Source organism: Acanthopagrus latus, chromosome 23 (genome assembly GCF_904848185.1).
Source record: "Acanthopagrus latus isolate v.2019 chromosome 23, fAcaLat1.1, whole genome shotgun sequence".
In the NCBI taxonomy this organism is placed as follows: Eukaryota; Metazoa; Chordata; class Actinopteri; order Spariformes; family Sparidae; genus Acanthopagrus; species Acanthopagrus latus.
The window spans coordinates 15,364,784-15,388,455 of record NC_051061.1 but is presented as its reverse complement, the minus strand read 5'-3'; the positions used below and the strand labels follow the sequence as shown (position 1 = coordinate 15,388,455).

The following is a 23,672-nucleotide window of genomic DNA, read 5'->3' as shown; positions in this document are numbered from 1 at the left end:
CTTGAGCCCACAGCTTGTTGCCCTCCCTAGAATTTGGGTTAAATTGATATGGAGCATTGTTTCTGTGGGAGGTTTTGAGTTTGATGAGCTCTGAAACCCTTCGCTGAGTGCTGGGCTGAGCTGACTGGCTGCCAGTGCCACAGGGGAGGAGATGCTATTGTTGGACCCACACACACACACACACACACACACACACACACACACGCACACACAGAATGCACCGATGTGTTACAACTACAGGTTAGCCTCTGGTGTATTGTGACGATCTGACAGCGGGTTTGCGTGCTGATAGCTGCTGTTGTAATTATGTTTCTTGTTTTCAGATCTGGGTTTTTCGGGGAGATTTGCAAGTGTTGGGTTACATGGAAGGAAACAAATAGAAAAAAACAGGATACAAGGAACATGCAAACCAGCTAAACCCGACAAACCACCTTCAGTGTTTCAAGTCATGTCACAACGGTACAAAGCATGGCGATTATTGTCCCTGGGATGTTTCCTTTTTGCAACTTTACTTATTCTAAAATTGGTGCACATTCTATAGAATTACCATCTCAAGGCTTTCTGATGCTCCGTGAAGAAAAGGCCCCTTTAAGTCACAATCTGTAACCTTGGATCTGTTGACCAGGCATCGGCTCTCCTCAGTGCGGATATTTGCTGACATCTCCTGGAGATCTGGTTCAACAGCAATTGAAAAAATGCCCAGCATTGTTGCAGAGAGCTCTGTTTCAGATGTAAAAGAAGAATTCACTTGACCAAGGTGGAGTATGCGGGCGAAAGGTCGCCTGGAATAAGCAGCAGATATTTTTTGAAACATATTAAATGAGTAAAAACAATATGAATCACTGTCTCTGATGTTTTATTTTCCACGAGGCACAATGGTTTATATATATGCCTGTTATAAATGACTGTTAATTATCTGACTTGAGCGGGCAGAGTGACATTTTTTGCACAAGTCATGAAAGGCACGTGAAACAAACAATGTCAGGAATTTCACTCCAAGCTCCTGACATGATTGTTCACCCTGGAAATTACTAGTGGAATTTGTACTTTGTGGGGAATAAAAAAAACACCTCACTGAGCTCCAGGCAGTATTTTCACAAGAAAGCTGATGACATATAAGTCGACTAAGTTCAGATTTGTGAAGCCTCATATCTCATTTTAAGTTTTTAGATTTGATCAAATGGACACATATTGCATGATTTTTTTTTGAAGGGCATGTTTCAAACTTTCAGTGCGCTCACTGCAAGAAACAAGCTGAAGGTTAATATTCAGGACGGGCTGGAGTCTGGTAGGTCTACTAGCAGTGGCATCGACTCTGCCGCTGTTCACGCAGCAGCAGGAACATGTTCAGCTTCATGATTAAAAATCTCTCCCGTCCAGATCGGGTATCAGACTTGCTCCGGCTCTATGGTTTAATCAAACATGTTTGATTTTTATGAGACAAATCTGAACATGATCTTGTGCTGGTTCTTTCTCACCCAGGATTTTCAGATTCTTATACTGCACTCTTGAAGATTGTTTGTCTGTCGGCCCACTGCTCTCTCTGCCTCAGGATAGCCATAAGATCGATTTGAGGCAGATACAATAACAGATGACCTTTCTCAGGACTGGCGGAGCGCTCGAATGGGGTGAGGTGAAGCGGTTTAGGCGAAGATAATATTCAGTGGTGACCTCATGTCTCCGGGCTTCAGTGAGGCTGTGTGAGACTCTGGGGAACACATTTGTTTTACAGGTAGCTCAGTACGAATGCAGCCACAGATTTTGAACAAATCGAACCCCTACGGACGCACAAGATTTATTCTGTTTTTAACAATTTGGACTGGACAAAACATGCACCATCCCACTGATTTGAAAAGACATCATTTACATCCTGGAGGCATACGGTCAAACCTCAGAATGCTTGTAGCTTAGAAGCTACAGTGAAGAATTTGTCTTGGAAAAGGGTGTAAATAACATCTCCTTTAAATCAATATAATTAATTAATTAAAACGAGTCCCCATCTACTTCAGCTGTTTGGAGAAATGCAGCAATGCTGTTTTACTATGAAGCTCCAGAAATGCTTTGTGGACTACGAAACTTCACCTGACTTTCCATCGGCACGGTGATGAACAGATAATGACTGAGTTTTCATTTTTGGGTGAATTTATCCTTTAAGGTCTTACTATTTGCCCCTCAGGATTAGTTATAATTCTGGGCAATTTATCCATACCTTGTAAGTGTAGCTGCACGACTTGGGTGACCCATTGTGTGTTTTTCCTATTGCCTTATATGATACTCTGTATCTCGCATTGATTTGATGTTTTTATTGCTTAGGTAAACAAAAATGAGTTTGCCTTACCTTACCTGTGCGATGATAATAAACTTATGTGACAACCATGAGGTCGTTTTTCTGTTTGCATATGTGAAAATGAGGTTGTTCTTCACGATTCTGACCTGAAGGAAGGCAGCACTCCACCCGGGAGAAAAACGACGAAGAAGATGGTCGTGACGTCACATTTGTGGGCGGGGGGTGCTTGTCACTTCCGGTAAAAATACAACAAACGCTTATGCTAGCAGTACAGCAGAGTGACAAGTTCGAGCTAATTCGAGCAGATTTTTATGCTGTACTTGTGTTGAGCTGAACCCGCGTTTCGACCGAAGGCAACATACCACCAGGTCGGTCCGCAGCACTTTCTATCAAGATGGCTGTCGGCTAGTTCAGCTTATTTTCCACCATGTTAGCTTAAATCGCTTAGTGACGTTCACGCTACCTAGCTAGCATTAAATGAAAGCCCTATGCAGCTCAGTTGTTTCAGCTGTTCTGAATGTTTTTACTTTCGTTTGCATGCTGTCTAACTCTACCTAGCGACTGTATTGAGCTGTAACTGTCAGTCAGGGATGATTGGTTTTATTTAGCATTGAGTTAGGCTAGATAATATCAACATTTTAGCCAGGCTAGTCAAGTAGCACATCACTTTAGCTAGCTAATTTACTAATTTCTTAGCAGAACTTGAAGCGACATACAGGGTTTCTTAACTAGAAATGTTATGGTAATGGTAGTGTTGTCGCAAGAAGCAAAAAATGAGTGACAAAGCAGTATCATGATGGAGAACTGCAGTGCTGCACATGTAATAAAACGTGTGCTTGGTACGGACGCAAACAAGTGTCACATCATCATGATTTTATTCGTGTATTGGTGTTTTTTTTATATATAGAATATTAAAATGTGTGATGCTAAAATGTTAATTCATAACAGTCGTGAATCATAGGGTAAATGCAATATTTGTCAAAGAGTAGGGTTTTACCATATGGTGCTGCCCTGTGCTTCTTTTAGTTCAGCTTTTATAGTGATTCATTGTCGATGCTGTTCACCAGTGTAATATGTAGGATTAATGATGTATGAAAAAGAGCGGACTGATTGTTGAAAGTGCCCTTCATGTACATGTGTGATGCTTTACGTACGTGTTGTCGTTATTATCAACAAATAGAGAGAAGTTACCAAAGCAAGCTCACATTATGACTTAAATGTGTTTTTTTCTGTGTCCTACAGAATGGCACCCGGCAATGTAATTGCAGTTTTTCAGAGCGCTAAGTAATTTCAAGCATTTGAGTGCTTTTATAAAGAAACAAAAACATAATGAACTTTACCTTAAATTAATGTAAAGTTCTTGGTCCTGCAGTAGATTTTCTCATCAGCCATAGATGTCTGTCACATAATCAAGTTAAGTCTTAAATAATCTGTCCCCTCTTCTTGTCCAGATCCATGGTGGCAGGTTCAGGGCTCATGGAACCGTCCACTAAGCCTGGGACCAACCAGGTGGCTGATGTGGTGTTTGTCATCGAAGGGACGGCAAATCTGGGACCTTACTTTGAATCTTTAAGGAAAAATTACATACTTCCAGCTATTGAGTAAGAGTGCTAAAAGACCCTGCATTTGCTAAATGACTTCTTTATTATTCATATTCTTAAGTGTAAATCCCTTTCCCTTTCTTTTCTGTAGATATTTCAATGGAGGGCCTCCAGCAGAAACAGATTTTGGTGGAGATGTGAGTGGTTTCTTTCTTTGGGGCAAGGTTTTTAGAGAATGAATGTTTGGGATTTTTTCATTTTTTTGATATTACTACTAATTACCCTGTTTCATTTGTCCTTCTAGTATGGAGGGACACAGTATGGTCTTGTGGTATTCAACACAGTGGACTGCGCTCCAGAGTCATATGTCCAGTGTCACGCACCTACCAGCTCTGCCTTTGAGTTTGTTTCGTGGATCGACAACATCCAGTAAGTGATTATTACAAATCTGACATTCTCGTGGATATTTATTGCCTTTTTTCTCATAACAGAGATAAATAATACAGTACTCTTTGTTTTCTGCAAGTATTTAATTATCCTTTTATTTTTTATTTTTTCACAAAGGTTCATGGGAGGTGGAGCAGAGAGCTGTAGTCTAATTGCAGAGGGACTCTCTGTGGCCTTGCAGCTCTTTGATGACTTTAAGAAGATGAGGGAGCAAATGTAAGTATAGAACAATCTCTTTACTATTGCTCCTGTTTAGTCATCATAAAGTAAAGAAATCTTTGGTAGCATGTTGGGAAAGACCCGGTTAATGGTCAACATTGTTGTCATTCTTTTGCTTAGTAATGGCAAAGTACTGGCTCAGTGACATAGCTCAGCCATAAATGACAAGTGAACCATGAATAAAGACACACATGTTGAGTCTTATTTGAAGCTGCTGTAAACAAGTTTACTGACAACACTTCAGCTTCTTGAAATAACCACCACAACTGAGTGATGAAGCCGACATGGACATGTTTGACCTGTAGCTCCTCTGGTGCCCTCCATAGGCTGGTCATAATAAAGTATATAATGAAGTATCCTCTAAACTATTAATCATTAAATGTGAGTCTAAGAAGAAATCCTCAATGAGTTAAGAAATCCATAAGTAATTTACTCCTACAGGGGCGCTGTCAGTGATTGAAACCTCAACGTTGCTCTCTCTGCTTTCCTACCTTTGCCAGAGGTCAAACCCACAAGGTGTGTGTGTTGCTGTGTAACTCTCCTCCATATCTGCTTCCTGCTGTGGAGAGTGTGAGCTACACCGGCTGCACAGCCGACAACTTGGTCAAAATCATCAGAGATGTGAGTTATTGTTGATATTGCAACTTATACATAACATATTTGTGTAATAATCTTTGTCCCAATTACCCTTTGAATGAGGCTATATCAATAATCTGTAAAAGCAAATTGAATGTGTATTGCTTAATATATTTATACTTTATATTTCTTCTTAGAGAGGAATTCATTTCTCAGTGGTGGCTCCTCGGAAACTGCCCGCACTAAGAGCTTTGTTTGAGCGAGCGTCTCCAGTTGGAGGTGCAGTCGAACCCCATCCAGACTACAGTCAGGACCCCTTCCACATGGTCCTCGTCAGAGGCATCTCACTTCCTGGTGAGAGACATCATTTAAGAGCTTGTTTTCCTTGAGCTCAGACCACTTTGTCCAAATTAATTAAAGTGTCCTCTGAAAGATGGTGAGGAACATTTTAACAATATTTATTGTATGATTGTGGTTCTTAAGTTTAAAATCTTATCTTATCCTGAATAAGCTAATTTTTCTAGTGAACATTATCACAAAACCCTACAGCTGGCAGTAGATATTGCTTCACAAACCAGATGTTATACATTGATAAACAGCGTTTGTGAGTAGCTGGTGAAGAAGTTGAATGTTCAGTGGCTTTTTTTTAAGGAATTAGTGGAGTATGGATCTCAATATGGTGATCGATTTCCAGGGCACAGGTAGGGGGGCGGAGGAAAATGCAGAAATAAGAAGACCACAAAGTCCAAGCTATTTGTCAAGTTTGTCTACTAAGTCAAAACTATCATTGCAGCTTAATAATATAAATCCTCCGAAAGAAATCTCTTGAAGAGACCTGTTAAGGTCTCTTATGATGGTAAGGCAGAGCCAGTAATTACCCTAGATGGCTGCAGTGTGTCAAAATTAAAAAGATATATTTTTAAGCATATTGTTACTTTTTGTGCTACATAAATAATTTCCAACTCGCTCACATTATGGAGACAGAGAAAGGCACACACCCTCTCAGACAGGAAGAGTTTTGGAATGCCGGTACAGTATAAAATTCTTTATAATCAACAATAGTGCAGTTCAGGTTTACAGTTTCTCAGTTGTAGCAGCTGCATTCTTGTAAGCTTCTTATCTCCAGACACACCTTTGATAGGATGTTACACCACTTTTTTTTTTTTTTTTGCATTTGTCAGTGCTGGCAGATGACAAGAGTAAAACCCAAATTTATGTTATCTCTTCCCATGCATCTTTGTTCTCTGGGCTTTTTCGTTGTGCTAAATTCTGTCCCTGTTATTGCAGCAGGTTTCCCACCAGTCTGATTTTGCTTTTGTTTAATTCTGGACGGTTTTTATAATCACATTATTACTAATATAGTTGTAAGATATGAATTGCTAATTTCCCATGTGTTGATTTATTCTGGAGATATTAAAAATGTCACTCGTTTCCTCTGTAAGATGATTGATTATGAGAAATCATTCTTTACTTTGCTAAAGTTAAAACTGTTGTAAATAACAACTTCATGAACTATTCATAATGGTTATTCCAACACTTTTCTGTGTGTAGGAGGGAATTCATTGTTAAATTTGTCTTTTTTTTAACTTTTAGCCAAGCACAACACTATTTCACTCCGACAGTGGGAGTAAATGCTTGTCTAAGAACTGTGTAAGAACTCTAAGCTCATCCCACTGTCTGTCTCCAGTTTCCTCAGGTGGAGGACCCGGGCCGCTCAAACCTGTCCTCCCTCCTCAGCCGCTGCCTGTCAGTCAGCCTCACGGTGGAGCTTCACAGGCCCCTCCACCCATTAACACAGCCCACCCTTATCAGGTAAAGGGGACAGCAGCCACACAGCGTAAGGCTGTCTGGAGACTAATTCCCGCCGCCTGCTCTTGGCTCTGTTTCAGACAGCGGTGTTTATGTTCCTTCCCTAAAACGTTTTCACCCACATTGTCTTCCTTTAATCTGCTCACTGACAGAATCCCCCCCCCATGACTGCTGCTCAGGTGGCTGCACAGATGGCCGTGGAGGCAGCCAACAGCCAGAAGAGTCGTTGTGAGTTACTGGTGGACTCTGTGGGCCTTTGTGAACAATTTATGTTAGCTTTTAGTCTCTTAAGTCTGACTGTTGAATATTACAGTAAGACATATTTTTTGTGCTCATCTACAGGAATCTTAAATAACAGGATCTCTTAGTTTACTAATAATTAATCAGTCATATTAATTGATTAAAGTTATCAAAAATAAGTGTGGAATATGTTTCTTATGTTCCCGCTCCTTCCTCCAGTCCCAGGAATGGTCAGTCAAGGTGCTCCATTCACCGGTCAGCCAACCATCCCATCAGTCGCTGGGGTGAAGCTCAATCAGCCCAGCATATCGACAGTCACTACAGCAACGCAGCCCATGATGCCGCAGCAACAAGTTACTCCAAATCAGCAGCAGCCAGTCCCGCCCCCAGGACAGGCTGTACCCAATCAGCAGCCGCAGGCCCAGCCACAGCAGCAACCCACGCCGAATCAGTCCGCAGTGTCTTCAGCACAGGCCAACATGGTGAGTTTTGACAATCAAAATAAAACCAGCAACACCCTTTATCATTGGGGTTTTCCACTTCAGCAGCTCAGTGACCTGTGTATTCAGTTACAGTCCATTTGGCAAATACAGCAATTTAGTGAATAGTTCAGCTTTTTGGAAGATAGACATACTTGCATTTGTGCCAAGAGTGAGATGAGAAGATCAATACCACTGTAATAACTGTTTGGTAAATAGAAGGCCAGCAGATGATTAGCTTAGCCTAGCACAAAGGCTGGGAGAAGGTTTTTGTTTATTTTTAGTTAAGGTCTAACAACTAAACTATGTTTGTCCTTTTTACACGTTTGTTTCTGAACAGACTAAACAAACAAGATATAACTTGTTTATTAGTTAGTTGTAAGCCATGTTCAGACCAAAGATTCACAACGAGACCAAAACATTTAATACTTTTACTTAAGGATCTTCTCCCAGAAGTCACCATCATTAAGGAAACATGGGTTGAACATGTCACATTTTTGACAACTTGTTTCTGATTCGTCTCTGACTCCTTTAATGCCACATTTTTGCTGTTACCCCTTGTTTGATTTCGAGTTCCCTGTTGTAAGTTCTTCGTAGCCAGCGTGCAGTGGTGTTTAAATAACGTCATGGCGCCCAAGTGAGGATTTCGTTTGCTTTTCTCACCCTGCTGTAAACACCATCAATGTTTAAGCCATATTGATATTTTTCAAATGTAAGTTAGAAATAATGCAACCAAGACTTTAATCTGTGACGCTGAGGCACCAGCAGCCTGGGGCTGAGTTTGCAGACGAACGCACTGTCTGAAGTCTAATATCAAAATGAATTTTAAATGTTAGTACTACTAACAGATCAAAACCACACGGCATTCGCTTTTCCCTGGAAATCACTGTGGGTACAGTCATTGTTTTGTCCGCTTTCCAGTTCATTCATTATTTTTTTCTTTAGTAGTAAAACATACTTTGTGTAATATAAATTCAATTTTCTAAAATTAGCCAAAACGAATAATTTATGACAATCCAGTTCAATCAGTTTAACAGAAACACGTTTCATATTAGTAAATCAATGAAATCATCGTGTAGTCCATGTGTTCTTCCCGCTCTGAATTGACAAGAAGACACATATTTCTGATTCTGAGTTAACCACATGTGATCTTCTCCACTTCTATCTTCTCGACAGCCTGGTGTGTCTGGACCTCAAGGCAGTGCAAATCCGATTGGACAGCAACAAGGTGTGGCCAATAAGATTATAGCGTGGACCGGTGTTCTGGAGTGGCAAGAGGTAACGCTCAGTAAAGTGTGACTCCTAAAATAAAGCTGTAAAGTAAAGCAATATTAGAAAAACCCTTTAAGAGAGACTGTTGTCCAGACCAATTCCTGCCATTTTATTAAGATCACTTATGGTGCTAACAACTGAGTCTTGAGTGGTCTTTTTTCCCACACAAAACTAGCATAAAGAGTTGAAGCTCAGCGTTTTGGAGGCTGTGAAAGCCTTCCTAGTTCAGTGGATTCCATCGTTAGTTCTCCACTTTCAGGAGACAGAACTCAGTTAAAGAAATAGTTTGGAGAAATGTACTTATTTTCTTTGATGGTGAGAATTAGATGAGGAGAATGTTACCACTCAGATATGTACGTTAAATTTTATTTGTTTGTTTTAATTTAAGTTATTTTTTTATTTTTATTTTTTTCAACAAGTTTTGGTTTTCGGGGTTTTATGTTTTTTTTTCTCAGTGTGGCGTGGTTTTGCAGGATGTAGCGGTGCACCCTTCGGCGAGCTCTGTCCTCGTCACAGCCCGTGCCCTGACTGCATGTTGCTTTTCAATAATTAGTGTATCTGACCTCGCTCTATGTGCAGAAATAGTGACGGTCTGCCTTCCAAAAACATTTGGAGAAGTTTTGTCCCAGAAATCCTTGAAAGGGCAGGCCTTTAGGCAATAGAGATGAAACCACACAAAGACTGATTACACACACAAGTCAAGCTAGATGAACTGATCTTACGCTTCACTTTCACATGGGCGACCAAAGTTTGTAGTTTTTGTTTACTGATTTTAACTGTCAGACTTACTAAATCTAGTGTTTATAGGTATTTAACGGAATATTTTCAGTTTTCAGTCGCAGTTGGGTAGGTTTAGGAAAGAAATCGAGAGTTTGGATTAGAATAAAATGTGAATTTTCACTTTTGGACTCAGGCAGCTATGATCACAAAAAGAAACTGACGGATGAGGAGACCCCCAATTGGAGCAAGCAAGAATACACATCAGAATATTGTTACTGTCGGTCAAAGCCAAACTAGCTGTTTCCCCCTTTTTCTTGTCTATATGCTAAAGATAAGATGACCGGTTTCGTGTTTTCTGGACAGGTATGAGAGAGGTATCAATCTGCTGTGTGTTTCCCAAAAATATCTGAATGTTGGATTAGTGAAGTAGCTGGTCTGACATCCCAGCTGTAAATCTGTCTGTATTAGGCAGCTTGAATTAAGTCCAGCAGGATCTGATCATCAAAACTTGTGATCATCACCACTGTCTAAGACCTATCACTGTGGTAAGTCTTAATAACCACCTGTCATTGATTGTTCTACTGTATGATTAATTGAACATCATTTCACCGTCCTACAACAATTTGTTGAGCCCAAGGTCAAATCGATTTAGTTTACAGTGGCAGTGCTGAGCCAGGAAAAAGGATGTTAATGGCTTTTATGCGACAGTCAGGAGGCCCTCGAGTGTTTGTGTTTGGTGGACGGGCTCGGATCAATCACCTCGATCGACTCCAGTCTTGTCCCCCCTCTTCTGCTCGTCAAAATTATCTAAGTCTGTTAAATGGGCAGGGATGAAAGTGTGAGCATGTGCAGCTGCAAACAACCTGAGTGGACAGATTAGGAGCATGAAGCATTGCTCTTAATCTGCCATTTCCACCTCCAGCTCACTCATTAAGCTTTCAGCTCTGTAAGTGATTCTCCTCTGGAGTAATCTGTAATGTTGGGGAGAATTACACTACAGACACTGAAACTCATTTGAAGAAATGGTTGTTGATAAAAACTCTCTAAGGGATGCCAAGGCACTTGGCTGGCTCTTGCTCTGAGTACAGTGTTATCAATATGGCTCCTTCTGTTTTGGCTGAATTTCAATCCATTAATTCATGAAAGGTTTTGTTGTCTGAACGAAGAGCTCTTCATATTGGTTAAGCTAACATTATTTTCTTAATCCACCACAAATTTAAGGTAGATGTAGGATTGTGGAATAGCTGTCTACATCTTTCATCCCCTGAAAATGGATAACCCATTTGTCCACACAGAAAGTCAAGCACAATACGTTTGTAATGGATAGCACAGGGACTTCAGAGGGCCTGACTAATATGTGATTGATTGGTCATTGATCCTATATTGATGCCCTGAAGATGAAGAGTGCCGGCTTCCCCCAGTGGGCTTGCCATATCGATGCGCTTAGAAAGTACTTCTTTTTTTTCTTTCACTCTTGACATTTTGCAAAGGAACAGGTTATCTGCAGGTCTTTAAAAGTCCATCCATCCATCCATTTTTAATTGCTTGTCCTGATTGGGGTCACGATGGCTGAAAGGGTGAGCAGGGCTGCACACATCTCTGCAGTATCTTCCAACTGCTCCAAGGCCGGCTGGAAGATGTAATCCCCCAGCATGCCCTGGGTCTTCCCTTTTGTGTTCAGCAGTTGTTTTTTTTCCCCAGAGACGGTTGGAAGGAATCCTTGGCTGAGACTTGCCACTAGTGAATCAGAACACCTGACCCTCCTCAGCTGCACCTCCTTCACTTTGATTGAACAGATCAAGCAGATTCATGTAGAGAGCTGTTGCTCCTGAGTTCAGACCCAAAAACTGGGCGCTATCCAGGTGGCGTTCACTGACAAAACGATGATACCCACCATGTTGTGTCCTCCCACACCGCTAAACAATGCCTGATTTGGTCTTAGGCCTAACTTCCACCCACTGTCAATCCTGTTGGACAAGCGAGCACAGCTGCTCTCTCTGTTGGAAATGATGGGCTCAGTGGTCGAATGTGGACACAGCCCTCGCCAGAAAACAGTCATATAATTAAGTTTGCAACTCAGAAAACATGTTGAAGTGTGCAGCACCTCTTTAAGGGGCGGTGGAGTGGGTCACTGGTTTGAATCCCCGGCTCCCGAGTCGAATCCTTGAGCACCTTGCATGGCAGCCTCTGACATCAGTGTGTGAATGTGTGTGTGAATAGGTGAATGTGACAAGGGTTGAAAAGCCCTTTGAGCTGTCAGTAGACTGGAAAAGTGCTATAGAAATGCAAGTCTATTTAACATTTAAGCCGTCTTCCTCTTCCCTTACTGGAGCATGCAGCATATAATGTTACAAGCCTCCTTTAGATACGTCGAATAATTCCAAGCAGTTGGCAGGAGTGTGTGTATGTAGAGACAAACAAAACAGGAACTCAAACAACTCCAGCGTTTTAGCTTAAAACCTGAAGATAACAACTTCCATGAGCCCACAATACTTCTTTTTTTGTTTTGATTGAGAACCTCAGTGGTAGAAATGTAAACTTATAGATATTTTAGTACCTTGTTGAATTGAAAGTGTAGTAGTTCTGACAGCTGTTTTTTCTGACAACGGAATACCCATAAAGTTATATTTTTCATCCAGGTGTTCTTCAGACTTGAATACTAATGATGCACTGCTTTTTGTGCCCCTCCTTTGTCACTGTATTATTCCCCACAGAAGCCTAAACCCTCTTCCATTGACTCAAACACCAAACTGACGCGTTCTCTGCCATGTCAGGTGCACGTTAACCAAGGGGAAAATCTGTGAGTATCCAAATAAACACTTCAGACTTTTATCCACAGTGAAAAAAAGTGGGCTTTTTTGCTCTCAGCTCAATGCATGCCATTTTGTGTCTAACCAGAAACACGGAGCAGTGGCCACAGAAGCTCATCATGCAGCTGATTCCACAGCAGCTACTGGTGAGACCACTTTTTGGGCAGCTTTTTTTTAAGTGTGAAAGTGTTACATTTTTATGAATGATGCATAACTAAATCTTTCTTTGTACATTCTCACCGCAGACAACCTTAGGTCACCTCTTCAGAAACTCTCGAATGGTTCAGTTTCTGTTCACCAACAAAGACATGGAGTCGCTGAAAGGGCTGTACCGCATTATGACCAGTGGTTTTGTAAGTTTGTTAAACACTACCTTTCTCTGAGCCAGAAACCTGTGTTTTCCTGCTCGTCCCTGAGCTCATCCATCATTTAGTGCACCTTCATTACATTTTCCATGAGTGGCAAGTGAGTGCAGGTCCCACGTCTGTCCACCAGTTCATGAGGTTGAGTTGCAGTGTTGCGCTATAAACTCTAGAGGGGGTTCCAGGCCATACATTTAGTCACTGTCAGGCAAGATGCAGTGATTTTTAAACATGCTTTGCAGACAAAATCTTGTGGTGTTTAGTTTTGATTCAGCACCTTTAGCATAATTATAGTTGTTCTGTCAGTATAGTGCATTGTTACCCAGCTAATACCAGTGAGAAATAGTAGAGGCTTTAATAGAATCAGTCCAGCTGAGCTCTGCCTCTTTGCCTGAATTTGATTTACAGCCCAGAGAAAGCACAGAGACGAATCAAGTTAAAACTATTTGCATTCAATTTTCAAAACCGATGTGTTTGATTGGGCAAAGGAGCTCAGGAGTAGGTTATGTCCCCAAGCTCACGCCCATTCCTGTAATTATGCCGGGGTCCCTTGTCAAGGTCTTAATGTGCCCTGTGACCCTCTCTGTAGGCCGGCTGCGTCCACTTCCCCCACACGACGTCGCCCTGTGAAGTGCGGGTGCTAATGCTGCTCTACTCGTCCAAGAAGAGAATATTCATGGGCCTCATCCCCAACGACCAGAGCGGCTTCGTTAACGGCATCCGGCAAGTCATCACCAACCACAAGCAGGTCCAGCAACACAGAGCGGTGAGTGGAGCCAGTGGGAACAGAGAGAGAGGTTTTAGTGAGGGGGGGGGACCACAAGGAGGTGATAATGAGAAGGCATTATTGAGGAGCACCCGGGGAACTGAGGTGCATTGTTTACGGCATTAAGGTGCATTGTTATTGACATTTCATTTAGGCGAGCCCAGTGTCTTCACAGCAGCCACTAACGTCTCTCTTACTAGTAGCGGATAATGGGGCTAGCATTAGCTAAATTCCTACTTTAACATTAGCTCACTGTTGCACTCACACCTTTTTAGTTTCTAGTGACTTTGCCATTGAGGTGTTATTTACATTCTAGGCTGTAGCACAGAGGTCATAATTAGCAGTAGTGTTGTGCTGGATAGAAATGTATTCAGAGGTGTTTCGAAAATTCTGCCTTCCTCTCGACGTTAATAAAAACAACGAAAACATACGGTCATGTACAACAGCACCTTTGAAGATGACTTCAGGGTAAACAAAGGATTACATTTACACATCTTTGCAACAATATCACCAAAAACTGAACATAATAAATGTTGCAAAGGTAGAATTTGTTCATGAGCTGTTGATTTGAATTGCAATAGATTTTGTAGACATACCTTTTTAAAGTGACCACTGGTATTTATCAATGAAAATAACAAGTTTGTTGTCTAATCTACAGCACCCAAAACAATCTTATATCTTAAATTTGTCTGTTTTTACTTAGTACATCTTAGACTAAATCAGATTAGATTTATTATTGTCCATCTCAGTGGAAATTCCCCTTTGACTTCTCCTAAAGTACAATGCAGACCCACTTTTTGGGTCTTGACAACTCAGGAGCTCCTGTCTGCCATTTCCCTCTCCGAGGCAGGACATACATTCAGGAGATGTTGTGGGTACAGAACAGATTATTTCTAACTAGTTTTTGCAGCTGATGCCAATACCAATGTAAGGGATTAAAACAATTTCACTGGCAATATATAGGACAGATAAGTACACTTTTTTTTTTTTTTTTTTGCAGTCATCCCTCAAAAATGCGTAATGGAGATAAGACATAACTTTATTGTCTAAAATTACATCAATGCACTGAAACGGTAAACTTCACTGGAGATATAATCATAAATCAAGCCAAGCATCATTTTCTTCACTGTGCTCTATAAAACCACAAAGTTTTCATATCGGTCGATATCAGCGACAAGGACGACTGACGATGCCCAAGCTACACAGCGTCCTCACAGTGACCTGGACGAGGACAGGCCACACAAGACAATGAGTGAAATTTATCTGAGTATATACAGATTTTGGTAACAAAAGTATAGCTACACCTTTAGAAGGCTGTTAAACATAAGTGAGCAGTAATCCATATAGGAGCCATAAAGATATGACGAACTACATCCAGTTTATATGTGGCATCGGGAGAGAGGGAGAGGTTCCCAGGTGGCCACCACATCTCGCGTAGAGAAGAAGGAAGAGAAACCTGAGGAGAGAGACTGAGAAAGTCCTATATCAGACAAACCACAGTTTTCACAGTTTTGGCAGATTATTTGGATGAATCAGTACTGTAGTAATTATCAGTTCCAGCCCTAGTAGACCTTTCTTGTTTTGCAATCCCTGTGCACTTTAATGTCATCGCAGCAGTTAGAAATACACTCACGTTACTTTGTCAGCTGACGGCATTTCTTACTGAATATGCAAAGCATACAACAGAATATTCACACTTGCTCCGCTGCCTTCGCTATATTATGCAAAAATGCGGAAAGTCATGGATTTCAGCTTTAAACAAAGAGCAACTGGGGTAGATATGAATTTTTCAGCTCGGCCTCCCCAGATGTTAACCATTACATGAGCTACGCTGTAGGAGAAGCGGTCCGTGCGTACCTTTAGGGGACAGCAGAAGGATATCTGGAGACAACGAGCCCCCCTCCTCCCAGCCCTCTGCACTAAAGGTAGCTCTTTTCTCTGACTTCAGCACAAGGCAACAAACACTGCTGCCTTGTTGACATGACATGAAAATTTCACTTCCCCCGTCTTTGTTCATCTTCATCCCTGGAGACGGGGGTGATTTTAAAATGTGTCCCCTGGATTAGCCGTCTTTTCCATCACGGGGCTGTACTCCAGCTCTTGGCATTCAGTAAAGGGTGGGTGAGGGGGTTGGTGGGTGGGTGCTGCTTCGCTCTGAAACAATGCAGCATCCAGTCACAGAGAAGCCGTATGTCTCCATTTGAAAATTAAGCCTGTTGTCCCATTTAACATGACTGAAATCACATTTCTCCGCGCAGTTTGCCGTCATCAGCAGAGATAACGTTTGCACTTGCACCTTGCTAATTTCATGTCTTCGCAAAAGCACGTTGGCTCTATATGTAACTCGAAGCAGCGTGCGTGTGTGTGTGTGTACGAGCATCGGGGCATTTAGAGGAGGCAGAAGACATGAAATTGTAATGAAGATTTTTTTTCTTTTCTGCCTCTTGTGTATCATCACATATTCAGTGCTGCATTGCTAATAGGGAAGCGCTACAGCAATCTTAACGTAATTAAAATTTCAATTTGGACCAGTAGTTAAGGTTTCTCTGTGCAAAGCCCTGGAGTGGCATTCTTCGGGAACGAGATTGCGGTGTGTTCTGTTTACAGCCAAGACAAAACCGAATGTTTTTTGCCCTGGAAAGAGTGATGCAGGCCCTAAATCGTGATCCGGGATTTTACAGGTTACTGGGTTAAAGACAGGAGATAAATCACCGCCAGGAGGAGAAGAGAGGAAAGAGGCAGCCGATTTGTTAGTTCCCTCAAAAGACCTAAAGCTGCGTGCTGTACTGTTATTGTTGGTCAGAAAACACAGCATGCATTAGCTCAATCCCAGGGTGATTTGTCCCGATTCAGCAAGATGGATGGGTGAATGTGGTTGTTATTTTTTCCCCCTATCATGCCATTTTTTTTTATCTGTAGTTAATAATTTGTGCCTAAAGAAGGGATGAAACACCTTTTATTCCTCCCTGTCTCTCCCTCAGTGTTGAAACACAAAAGCTGCCACAGCTCAGTTTCTTATTTTCCCTTTTTAAGCTTTTTTTTTTTTCCTTTTCACAGAACTGTGCAATTAAAATGTGAAATTGAGTCAGAGTTTTACAGAGGCACTGTGTAGATTTGGGGGAAAAAGGGAAAAGATCTTCATTGATGGATTGTTTTATTGATGCCTAAACCAGCTAAATAAACAAACTCACTTTGTTTTCATAAATTAATACACTGAATTACCAATTTCATATTGTTTTACTTTGTTTACATTTGGTGGACCCCGCCACCTTTCTAGCCTCACACGGTGTTCTGGCGACCTTATTTTCCTCTGAGAACCACTTGTTTACTCACTTATGGAAAAATACATATTTCTGAGTCTGTATCATTACCTCATTAATATTGGATATGTTAGAATTCTGGATTTGATTTTTTTATCCAAAACTACATAGTGCCCATTTAAGTATTCAACAATATTTCTGAACCTTACAGGTGAGTTTCCAGAATCTGTCGCCAAGGAAAGCAACAGGTTGCTTCTTCTTTTTTTTTTCCTTCTTTTTTTTTTTTGTTCTCACCATTTAAACACAGGATGGATATTGTATACGACTTTATTCGCTCCAGATTTTACGAGCAGCTTTAGTCATCAAGCTTCGGTTTGTTTTAAACGGTGAAATCCAAAATAGCAAACACCTCAGCAGGTGGTGCTTGAAGTTAAATCTCCACTGGTGTATCATCACATCCTTGTTTGTGTTTGCTTACTTACCATCTGCACACTCTCGAACAAAGGCAGTGAATATTTGGTTTTAACCCAGCACTCTCAGGGCTGTTAGCACGGCAAACATCCATTACATGGAGAAAATATGTTGACTGGAGATATTATAGATTCATGATGACGATGACGATACAAACAGGATTTACACCTGTATTTATTCAGTGGATGGCTGGTCAGTTTGCCGTTCATGTTTTAACTGACGTGGGATGACATCCACAGTCGTAGTTTCACGCAGAGTTTGATTTGTCTTACTTGGGTTTCATCTTCTGTCTCTCACACTGAAGGATCTCTTCGGCTTGGAGAACTTCTTACTACATTACCGAATAAGTACTCACTACATACGACGTTACAAACACAGAGCAATGGTGACACATTAAAAAAACCCAATCACAAGTATTCAAAGTGCTTGAGAACACCATAAAAAAACTCTTTCCAACTCATTCTCAAGGAGGATTTTGAGTAAGTCAACAAATGTATTGTTTCCCTTTTTACACTCTCATCGGACCCAATACAGAACCCTAGACTGACAGTATTTGGGGATCAGACCTTTGGTCCTGAATTCATCTTTTGTAGAGCTATTTAAAATCTAAAAAGACAGTTTAAGGCTCAACATGACAGAGAGGAAAAACGAAGTATTTGTGCTGGGTAACTAGGTGTTAATGAGTACAGAGGTGAAGCGGAACAGTGGTGGAGAGGAGTGCATGCTGACTCCATAAATAAAGCTGATAAAACGTTCTATTCTTATGCATGAGCCTGTTTAAAAAAAACGTATTGCTGTTTCATTGTGTCTCTAAGCAGCAGCTGGGCGGTGGAGGTGGTCCGATGCAGGCCGGTCAAGTCGCCCCCAACCAGAACTTCCTCAACAGGCCGCCCGGCCCCATCCCTGTCTCCCACGGCAACGTCCAACAGCAGGTAAGTGAACCCACTCGGTGCTGGCATGTCCGCCTGTGTCTCCACACCGGCTCTCCTCTCACGTGGCCTGTTGTCGACACCTTTACTGCTCCGGTGCCCGCTGAATTCTGCATGCCTTACTGGTAACCCTTTCCTCCACTCTCCTCCTTTTTTTTTCCTCACACTTCCACCATTTTCCCCCCACTCCTCCTTCTCTTTGATCTGTCCTGTGTCCAGTCTGTGGTGGTGGGCATGCCCCCTGTTAGTCAGGTCTCTATGATGGAGGAGCAGCAGAGGCAGAACAACATGGTGAGACCTGCAGTAGCCTCTCAACATTCAAGAAACATGTGTTCAGTGTATTGATTGGTTCTTAGATGAAATTTGAAGTGCTTTATATCATAATTCAGTGGTAGATTAGCACACAGCTTATGTGCTAGTACAGCGTATGTTTCCAAGACAGGTATGCAGACTGTTAGAAATAAGTTTGATTGGTCATACCAGTGATAAAATGTGCTGTAAGAAGCACCTAAATGGAGGTCGGGACACAAGTGCACCCAGCGGGAAAAGTTAGTCTGGAGCCTTGAAGTTGCCATTCTTTATTGAATGTAAATGATGTTCCCATCTTTGTGGAATTTCTATACATTCGGTCACTTTTCACATGTTTAGGAATACTGTATTAAACATGTACAAAAACACGTAACATTGACACACCGTCACTCCCATCCCACTGCTCCGCATCACGCTGGTGGACGATTTCCTATCAGCATGTGTCAGCTTGCTGTTCGCCTTGCAGCATGACATGGGGGAACAAAAAACATATTTCATTGACAACTTGCATGCATACATTTGTATTTTATGTAACAGGTACTGTTTGCGCTGAGCATGAGGTGACATGTACAAAACCAACAGACAAGACAGACTTTGTCTTTTCATGTTTGTCCTTAAATACTCTTAAACAGCATCAGTTATATAAGCCTTAATGTGGTAAACACCTTTTGTTAAGTTATAAAAGTTAACCCCAACTACAGGAAATCTACAGGGATAATCCTTGTACTTTCATGAAATAACCAGTCCATAATCGTACGTCCTGTATGATATGAATGTGGCGTAAAACATCTTAAACTTTCCTTTTTAGATGACAATGAGAGCAACCGGACCATCCAACCAACAGCCGCCAGTCAACGGCGCTCCACCCAACCAGGTCGCACAAGGCGGACAAGCCCAGGCCCAGGGCCCCATCCTCCGCCTCTCAAACCCAGGAGCCAATCCACAGCTCCGCAGTCTCCTCCTCAGCCAACAGCAGCCGGTGAGAGCGCAACAAATGTCTGAGGGAATCAACACGCGTCTCATTGGTTATTAAGTGACTGTAAGTGCTCTTCTTGTCAAGGTTGACGTGGCTCTTCTGTCTCTGTGTCTCCACAGCAGGGTGGAGTGTCCCACATGTCGAACATGATGTCTCACCAGATAGGGCAGCAACTGGTCCATCCCACACCAGGAGGGGGGGCTCAAATGCAGGGCCAGTGGAGGCAGCCCTTGGCAGGTCAGCAAGCACCCCCAACAGTGGTGGAAGGAGTTTAGACATTACACTTACGTACATATGAAACTTAAGAATACAGGTCTGGAAATGTACTCATTGCAGGTTAACACAGTTGATATCTAAAAGGCAGGCCCAAACAGAATTTGAGATTTTGTTTCATCATCAACATGAGGGACTTCAGTTCTCCAGCACTGTTCACCTCTTCAGGTAGTCCACCACGTGCTGACACACTTCAGCGCTCTTCGCCTGATTCCTCGCAGTTATCCATGTTGACAAATGTCCCCACCCCCGCCTCAGTTCCTCTGCAGTAAACCTAATTCTTGACATATTGTCATGCCGCGCCACTAACTTTGATCTTAAAGCAAACTGAAAACAACACTTAACTGCCATGAAAATACACAAGGGGGTGGAGAGATGTTAATGTTGAGTTTTAGAAGCAGCATCTCTGTTTGTTTAAAATCTGCGGTAAATCAGCAGAGGTGTCGTCAGAGTTCTGCCAGCGCGGATTTCCTATGTGCCTGCTAAAGGAATTTCCAAACACTCGCGTGGCTAGAAAAGTCCCATGAGGTCGAGTCCTTTTCACGTTCAATGCAACTGCAGCATCAGGCATCCAAAGATGGAGACAGAAAGGCCTTAAAGAGCAGCTGTATTTTAATATATTTTTATCCCATTTACTACACTGCACGCAGGTTCTACGTTACTACACATTAACTTCCAAGCATACAGTACTTTTTATTTTTTTCCACCCATCCAAAACAAAAAACAGAACTTGCAAAGGCTTGAAAAATATATTAAATTCCAGAAAGTTGCATACATTCATATTTGTAAAACTTTTTTATATTGATTGAAAAAGTTTGTAGAAGTCGTGGCACACTCGTGGTATGTATTGATTTTTAGCTCTATCTCTTGATGATTTCCATTACTAAAAATATGAATTCACTTTGGTAGCCAGCCTTTTAACTGATGGTTTTAGAATCCAGTGTTAGGTAAGTTAGGTTTTAAAAAGGGGTAAAGGTGTTTTGTAGGTGATGGACCCTTACCCGTATTTCCGTAGGCATGCGGGTGAGATGAATGAATGACTGACTCTTAATTCTTTGGTGAACTTGAAACCTTTAAAACCTGACAGCGCTTGTCTCTTGTAGCTATCACTATATTCCTCTCTCTCTCTCCACCCGGCACCATAACTCCCAACCCTGTGTGCAGGTCAGATCCTGATGTCTGGAGGTCAAAGAGGCGCTGTACCGCAGTCCGGGATGCCCCAAGTCTCCAGTGTGATGGAGGATGAAATCCTCATGGACCTTATCTAACTGAACATTGTGGACTAAGGAGCTGTGTTCTGAGTTGAATCGCCGTCTGCTTGAGCACATACATCGGCTCTGTTGCTTTATTACAAATACTCAACATAATTAAGAAACGAATCATGAGTGGTTTCTCCTTCTCCTGTTTCTACGGCACTGAGCAGCTGAGTTAATTTGGGGCAGACAATGCAAGCATTCATTTTTTTTTTTTTTCTTTCACGAGAATGGTCAAAACCAACGGCACGCTAATCCTGGATGAAGCCAAACCAAACAACAATGTTACGCTTCTGGAAACTCCTTTTCTATAAGTTTTGCATTTTATCTGAAATAGTGTTATTTTTTCCTGTTAGATTTCTTTTTTTTATTATTGTTGATAAAGTTGTTCTATGAGGATTCAATAAAAATGATGACGCATAGGCGACTGAAGATGTTGATCATCATTGCTGCTGATGCTGTGCACATGATGCTGCTGTGCTGGTGACGGCCAGCCAGAGACTCCACGGTCCTGCTTCCTCCTGTGTGAATGCAGCTTGGACCCTTAAGGTGAGAGAGAGACTGAAATAGACACAGTAATAGATAGTTCAGTGTCTTTTTCTGCCAAATAGTGTCACAGTGTTAATTTTAACTACTCCAATATGTCGTGGAACCATAGAGAGTCCCCTTGTGCCAAGTAGTCCTACCAGATGGCATCAGTTGGCCATGATTCCCTTGGCATAACGTACAATGAGGCTGACCGCATGCGCACATGGCAGAGACTCCGCATATATGCCCACAGTCTGTTTTCTAAACGTGCCTTCATGTGCACAAATGATGCGTGCAGGTTAAATCCTGCTCACCGACGGCACTCTCCTGTCATGTACCTGATGGTGACAGGTGTGCTGAAGCCGCAGAGTCGAGCCGGCCGCGCACGAGACGTACACACATGAACTCCTCTCAACCTCGCACGTACGCTCCTGACGCATTCACGTATCAATTTGTGCAGGTTTTTTCTTTTTTTTCTTTTTTTCTTTTTACATGTGTGGACATTGTGTACACACACACACACATATGCACACACTCACTAACAGGAAGTGATGTCAGTCCCTGTCACCTGGGAGACAGAGACGGTTGCTAAGATACCGTGACAGTGGGTTCTTGTTTCTGAGCTCTTTTCCTCGGCCCCGCTTTCTCATGGACTCACACAGATAGACACTAGTCCCTCAGTGGCTGGTGTTCATCCCTCCCATCCCTTAATCAGTGGAGCCCAGCTTAGTTTCCCCCCCCCCCCACCCCGATGCTCTCTCCATCTCCATCTATCGGCCTCTATCTCACTGTCCAGCTATTAGCGCCTGCCTGAGTTCTTACGTTTTTCAGCATCACTTTTATTAACAGCAAAATTGTTCACAAGTCCATATGATGATGTGCACATGTAAATGCAGTGGTGACAAAAATGACTCACAATCATGTCATTCTGTGAACATCCAAAAAAACAAAATAAACACTTATTCCAATAAGCAGAAAACTATGATATGTTTACATGTGAATATATGTAATGATTTACCTTTACTTGTACTTTAAATACATAAGTGCATTTAATGTCGAACGTTAATACTTTTACTAAAGTACTATTTGCATGAGTGGCTTTCATTTTCACCAAACTAATATTTTAAAGAAATATCTTTTACGCGAGTGCTACTTTTAGGTACTTTTTACAATCATATCAAACGTATCTGAGTGTTCCATTCATTAGCACAAACGGTCTACTACAAATGCATCCTACGCCCTCCCATGGGTGCTGCCATTGTCGTTTGACATCAGAAAACTGCTCCCTCATGAAGTCGATATAGACTACAAAAAAAAAAATCTGAGTTATTTGTGTTTTTCTCTTTCAGTCGTCCATGTAGGATTTAGGTTGTAGATGAGACACTGTAGCTCGTGTCATTCTCTCAATCCATGTCCTCCATCTTCTCCCAGGGGGGGTCGTACCATGAAATGTGCCATTGCCTCCAACACAGTGTGATGATTTATGTGAGATGACAAATTGTGGGAATTCATATGCATTGTGTTTTAAGTTTTATTTGAATAATGAGAGGGTTGCTTCTATGTGACCTCTGGCATTAAAGCCTTCTAAAAAGTCTGTGGATGGGATCCTGGACAGGGTCCACAGTTTTGCTGATGGGGACAACAACAGAGCAACCTTGCAGCGGGTTTCTGTCGAGAACATCCTGCCTGCTCTAACCGCCACTGCTGCTCTAGTAGATTTCTGAAAGATGAAATCATACTATCTGATCTACATCCATATGTCTTTGACAGAGCTGCCGACAGGTCTCCATCTGGCAGTGAGTTGGATCTGGTCCGACAGACAGAGCTGAAATGTGTAGTGACTGGGAGTGAAACTGGGAATGTGCGGTGAAGTCCCTGTTCAGGGCGGCCTAGCCTCTCGTTCCCAGAGGGATTTTTCTTTCATTCTTGAGGAGTATGGAAGAATTGAAACTGAATGGCTAATGTTCAAAGCCTCCATTGTGGAGGCAGCTGTCTACATGTGCTTTGTGGGCTTGGAGATCGCGCCCCCCTGGGGTGTCATGTGGGGGTTGCCGGGGAATATGGGGATGCAGGGCTGTTCAAAGCCATCTGGGCCTTGTACAACCAGAAAAATATAGAGAGCATGTTCTCTATGGGTAATAGAGC

General features: G+C 42.0%; 1 protein-coding gene across 6 annotated transcripts; it reads left to right on the top strand.

The window, feature by feature from the left end:
- Nucleotides 1-2,500: 2,500 nt before the first annotated feature.
- On the top strand, nt 2,501-21,431 carry med25 (mediator complex subunit 25). Of its 6 annotated transcripts, XR_005072992.1 has the most exons (21): nt 2,501-2,655; nt 3,739-3,888; nt 3,980-4,025; nt 4,133-4,257; nt 4,393-4,491; nt 4,995-5,115; nt 5,268-5,424; nt 6,758-6,882; nt 7,032-7,107; nt 7,339-7,601; nt 8,775-8,876; nt 12,305-12,390; nt 12,489-12,546; nt 12,646-12,753; nt 13,352-13,528; nt 18,075-18,191; nt 18,408-18,479; nt 19,306-19,476; nt 19,593-19,710; nt 19,810-19,914; nt 20,911-21,431. XR_005072992.1 is itself a non-coding variant. In XM_037089800.1 (20 exons), exons 2-20 carry the CDS (start codon nt 3,743-3,745, stop codon nt 21,012-21,014), a joined length of 2,268 nt encoding a protein of 755 aa, XP_036945695.1. In that variant the 5' UTR covers nt 2,501-2,655; nt 3,739-3,742; the 3' UTR covers nt 21,015-21,431. The 6 variants fall into 6 exon arrangements, 5 of the variants coding, with proteins under 5 accessions (XP_036945695.1, XP_036945694.1, XP_036945693.1 ...); XM_037089800.1 differs by lacking the exon at nt 19,810-19,914 and having other exon boundaries at nt 12,308-12,390; XM_037089799.1 differs by lacking the exon at nt 19,810-19,914 and having other exon boundaries at nt 18,078-18,191.
- Nucleotides 21,432-23,672: the final 2,241 nt, after the last annotated feature.